This window comes from Pundamilia nyererei, unplaced genomic scaffold (assembly GCF_000239375.1).
Source record: "Pundamilia nyererei isolate P.nyererei 1_Seehausen unplaced genomic scaffold, PunNye1.0 scaffold00512, whole genome shotgun sequence".
NCBI lineage: Eukaryota > Metazoa > Chordata > Actinopteri > Cichliformes > Cichlidae > Pundamilia > Pundamilia nyererei.
The window spans coordinates 164,531-170,257 of record NW_005187913.1 but is presented as its reverse complement, the minus strand read 5'-3'; the positions used below and the strand labels follow the sequence as shown (position 1 = coordinate 170,257).

Sequence of the window (5,727 nt, the reverse complement as noted above, 5' to 3'; positions counted from 1 at the left end):
AGATCAACTGCTTCCCCTCACGAGTGAAAACCTGAGCTCTGTGTGACCTCGTTCCTGAGTGAGCTTCTGTTCATCAGTCTCAGGGGAAACTCTGACAGCAACACAAATCGATCATACAGGAATAATTGGATTCTGAATGCCTTCAAAATGACTAAAAGCCACAACTTATACAACTTTGTGCACAGAGCACAGATATCTGCACCTGTTCCAAACGCTGCTCAGAACTACAGCATGCTCAGTGGGGCTGCACATCTGTCCAGAGGTTCTGTCAGCGCATATGTGAAGACGTATCCACAGGGCTTAGTCGCAGTGTCCCAACCTTAGCCGAGCCTGTGCAGCTGACGTAAGTGAACTAGATATGGAAGCTAACACATCACATATGCTCCTGACTTGCTATCATATGTGGTCTGTGGGCATCATTAATGCTAGCGTGCGCTGTCAGGTCACCTGCACTGTCTGTTTCACACAGACGTGAGACGTTCTAACAACACTTTGATCTTTGAAACGTGGAAACAAATAACATGTCTGTAACTGCTAGCATGTAGTGACACAAATGTCACGGCTCCTTCAGTATAAGCATGCAGGACCACATGCTGGGAGACTGAGGGAACGTGTCATACTGAGAGCTGCAGAAACACACTGAGGGTGTCAGCTGAAGCACAGGAAGGAACCGAGAGAGCAAAACACAGAACAGAGAAACGAGAAGTCATGTGAAACAAAGGTCTCACTGCAAAGCATCGACCATGAAGAGTCGGGTTTCTGACCAAACAGAGCTCGCAGTAGGAGGCCGGCGTGTGTGAGTGCAGGGTGAGCCAATCAGATGGTTCGATTTTCTAAAGAAACACAGGCTGTGCTTCACACAGCGAAGAAAAGTTCAAGGTTTGTTGATTCAATTAACGTTTGGTGTCGTTCTTTTCTCTGGGAAACTACCAGACGTGTGAGTTTGACAGTGGTGCCTCCTGCTGAAAATACCGACTGTAACACATGCAGACACAACTTCACTCCCTCTTCCTGTGTCTGATGCAAAGAGACTGAGATCAGTATGCAGAACAACATTGATCTGAGAGTGTTCTGATCTCCACAATCACAAACATCATGATTGGAGTCATTCGGAGTCCTGCCTGCTGCAGCTCTGACGCTGGTGACCGAGCAGACAAAGTCGATTTAGTGTTGTTAAAAAATGCACGTCATTAAACTTATGATGCGTTTTATTGCACACGAGGATTTTGATGCACTGCTCAAAAACAAAAGGAACACGTTTCTGTCAGCAGATGGAGGAACATGTGAGAGCACCTGTGTGAAAGCTGATGATGGAAACATTACAGGTGATAAGAGGCTCTGGCTGCTTTATTATTCATTCAGTAAAACAGGTGCTCTGCATTCAGAGCTACTCGCTGCACTTCCTGTTAATTATTGATTGTTTTTCAGATGAAGCCCAGCAGACATACATGACCACAAACCACAGCTTTAGATGAATGTTAATACAAGCAGACAAAGAACGCACAATTATAACATGAACACGGGCGACACAGTCTTTATTTCATGATGCTGCTGGGCTTTTTCTGAATGCGAGTGTGCTTCTTGGATGAGTCCTCTCTCCGTTTTCTGCTGCTGTGACCGCTCTGCTGTAGCCGGTAGGTTTTCCGAGCCTGGGCTCTCTCCTTCTCCAGGACCTCCGTGTCATCCAGAATCTCCAGACCTGGAAGCTGACTGATCACATAGAGTCTGAAGAGGCAAAGCAAGAACAGGGCCAGATGGGTGAATGCACCGCGGATAGACTCGTAGAGAAAAAGCACACCGACTGTGTTGATTCATAACCTTTTAAATCATCACAGCTGTGCTGTCTCTGTTTAAACTTGTAGTAAACCGTGACAGTTTAAAACAAAACATTCTGGTTCGTCTTACAAGTTTAAAGTTTCTTAAATGGGAGATGTTCCACTGGATGCAGGTCAGGTGGCCGTCAGATCAGTTCCTTCAATCTCCAGGAACTACCTGCATACTTTTGACACGTGATGACAGGTGCTGCTGTGCACCAGGAAGTATCCAGGGCCCACTGCCCACTGTCTGACAATGACTCCAAGAAACTCATGCCAACACCGACCAGGCAGTTAGACATCTGTGTGTGGATGACCATAGATATGCCTCCACACAAGTGGGTGGTGTTCCCATCAAAACCATTTGAACAGCACTGGTATTATAATACACATGCTGAGCACTGTCACAGGCACAATGTCTTTGTAATGTCCACAAAACATTTACATGTTCGGACTGTTTTGGTTTGAGTCATTCCAAAGATGGGCTTACGTATAAACACAACGACAGTGGTTTGCAAATCTCATAAACACATCAGAAAACACAGAAAACAGTTCAAACTGAGACATTTTACTGTTTTTCTCTGTTTGGTTTTCAACAGTTGGAACAGGGCAGCAGGTGGCTGAGAAGTGATAGTAAGAAGAAACAGCTGGACAAGCTGTGTGCAGCTGTTCACTGACAACAGTAGCACAACATGATGGAAGAGGGAAAATCTACAGCACACAGTATGAAAAGATTTCAAGGACATGGAAAAATCTGTGCACGAGGGCCAACAGCCAACACTGATGCACGACTGTGAGACACAGGAACAGCCGACAGATGCAGACTGACGATCGTGGTGCAAAGAAGGCTCTGCTGTTCATGTGAGCATGCAGAGTCATTGCTGTGTTCTTCAGGCATCATTAACACGGAGCAGGAAGCTGTTCTGTGGTCAGCCATCAGACAGCGTTCGTCTGGTTTCCTTGGATACCACGTGTTTACTGTTTATCTTAAAACTGTATGTTTTTCTGTTGTACTGTGAAAACATGTGTTTCTATTTTTATTGACACAGTTTTTAAAGGCTGACGTGTTTCATGCGTCTGTCTGCACATGTTGGCCCGTAGAGGAATATTTCAAACCATAGCTGTTTCTAAAAGCTGAAGTTAGCGAGGCGCCCACAGCAGCTGATCCTCTGCAGGTGTCACGCACACACACAGGCACACACAGCGTGCTAATGATTTCACAGGCTTGTGTTACGGCTAAACTGACCTCCTGTAGTTCTGTGCTCGTCAGTTTAAAGTGTCCGAGCAGCCGACCGTGGCCATGAAAACAAAAGGTTTATTCTAACACAGGACGTCTTGGCCTTGTGTTCTTGCACTGATGACTCAGATGGGGGCGCTGTACACAACAGACAGCGTGACTAGATTTTGCATGTAGTGTTTCTATAAACATCATGTGGTAACGGTGGTAACAGAGGGACACAGGTCATTATGCTGTGTGGAGCACATGTTTGTATGTAGCTCATACTGATAATGTGACGTTTACACACTGTGTGTAAATTCAGGAGAAAGCTCTTGCTGTGAAAGCAACCTGCACGCTCACCTGTAGTCTGTGTGCTGGGTCAGACTGCCTCCATTGAAGTAGCTGGGTGCTGCCTCGTTGTTCATCATGCTAAGGATCCTGCGGTTAGAAGGATCAGAAACACATGAGGCAGCAGTAACAGCCAGCACAGACGCTTCATCAGAGAGAAAAAGCTCACTTGATGTTGGGGAACTTTCTCCAGATCTCCTCCACAAACACAGGCAGGTTGTTGATCTTGTTCTTGTTGATGCACACTGTGGTGACGCTTGGCATGTAGGGGAACTTGACATGAGACGTGTAGTTGTTGCAGTCCAGGATCAGAGTGCTGAGCTTCTCCAGGCGGCCCAGCAGAGCCGGGTTCCAATAAGGACTGAGTGAAGGACACTAGGCTTGTATGTCAGTGAAGAGAGCTCTGACACCCCCACAGCATCCCACCGATCCACAGGACCCTCATGTCCAGGAGTGGGTAAATAATAACTGACATCCTTCTGTTTGCTGCCCACAGTCAAACTGAGATTACATGAAAAACTTCATTAATACGAATGAACTGTTGTCGGGCGGATTGCTACACAGACTCTTTATCAGCGTCCAATGTTTCCTCTTACACTGAAACTCGGATCAACACTCGTTAGCTTTTTATTGATTATGTGCATCACTTACAAAACCAAAGCAGGATCATCATGTATTTGAAGATGTTTGCTAAAGAACAGAAGCCGTCAGGTTAAAGTTAGAGTTGGTAACAGTTAGCGTTACTGTCAATACACAGATATTATTCAGCATTTTTAAGCAAACACAGCTTAGCAAAGGGTCGGCACGCTGCTGTGCTCTTTACAAAAGGATACTCGTCCAGCAGGTTGTAGCTCAGGTCCAGCACCTGCAGGCTGTCTGTCTGTGTCAGGATGGTTTCATAAGGGATCTCTGTGAGGCTCTGGTACGCAAAGGAAAGCCACTGGAAATGTGCTGCATGGCTTTGTTGGCCTGATGGTTGATGATCCATGACCCAGCAGTGAAGTGTCTTCTGTTCCTCCAGCTGGCAGTGATCAAGATTAGAGGTCAGATGATCAAACAGCAAAGCAACAGCTGGTTAGCAGTGACGCAGAGCAGTCTGGATGCTTCTGGAAGAAATGTTGTTTTTCCCTCGAACATTATCGACTCTCAGGACAGTCGGGAAATTACACACTCACACAAAGCTAACGTCAGTGTGTGAAGAGCATATTCACACATGTGTGTGCTGTTACAGAAGGCAGGATTCAAGGAAAGCATGCTTGTGCTTCAATCAGCAACGCAGCATGAAGACAGAACGTGTGAAGAGTCGACACATTTTACAGCTGGAGACACAAATCAAGTCAAACTAAAGCAGATTAAACAGATGGTAGGCTACCAACAGCACGTTTCACTGTTTGAAAGGAAACAACAGGAAAAACCTTTCAAAGTAACAATATGGGAACAAAATGTACGGCAACGATGTCAGCTAAAGGATTTAATGTGGAGCTCATGAAACGATGATTTCAGTTGGTCTGTTGCAACACTGTTCAGCATGTGAGGAACCAGCAATCATTAAAAAAAGCCTAAATGTGTCTAAATGCCTTGATTGGTGTAGATGGAGCAGCCTGTTAGTGTGAAAGCAGCACGCACAGATATTCAGTTTGATCAGGACTCACCGAGCTGAAGAGGATCAGATGTAGCCTGCATACCAGCCTCTGAGAACTGCTCACAGCTCGTATAAAAGGCCTCCTTTCATGCCCGGCCTGCTGATCACATGATGCGGATAATCACAATAACAGCAGCGCTGGCTCGGGTCGGAGCAGCAGAGATGATGTTGAAAAGAGAAAAACGACAGCAGCAGCAGCTCGTGACAAACAAAGTCTGTTTTTATTGGTGCAATAACATTAACTCTGTTAATATGTGTTTAATAAAGTCGATAATGCAGCAGCAGCTGGCTGTCACTTATAATTGCACACAAATACAATATCAGCACATTTACATGAGTCAGTCTTTTAATAAGGAAAATAAATGAACGGATTCAGCTCATCTTCCCACGTTTACATACTTATGAACAAAACGCATGAATGTTTAATAACTGTGGTTCAAACAGAGGCTGAGGAGCTGATTAAGGCCCCAAGGACGTCTTCACTGCAACACTTGCAACACTTGCAACACTTGCAACACTTGCACTGTGAATATGAGTCCAACATGAACTGTGTTTGGACACCAAGCTCTCTTTTCACGTGTTAATTGTAAACAGGTTGTGAATTTTATTATAAACAACAGTTTTAGTAACTTTACACTGATTATTATTTGCCATTAATTGCAGTCTAATGTCCTGATGTCCGTCTCGCCCTGCGACGCCTGTCA

General features: G+C 45.2%; 1 protein-coding gene across 1 annotated transcript; it reads right to left on the bottom strand.

Moving 5' to 3' along the window:
- Positions 1–203: 203 nt before the first annotated feature.
- On the bottom strand, positions 204–5,522 carry LOC102196245 (leucine-rich repeat-containing protein 72). Its single transcript, XM_005754147.2, has 5 exons — positions 5,034–5,522; positions 4,215–4,402; positions 3,551–3,733; positions 3,394–3,471; positions 204–1,725 (listed from the first exon to the last, which is right to left on the bottom strand). The coding sequence occupies exons 2-5, from the start codon at positions 4,367–4,369 to the stop codon at positions 1,536–1,538; spliced, it is 606 nt and encodes a 201-aa protein (XP_005754204.1). The 5' UTR covers positions 4,370–4,402; positions 5,034–5,522; the 3' UTR covers positions 204–1,535.
- Between the last annotated feature and the right edge of the window lie 205 nt (positions 5,523–5,727).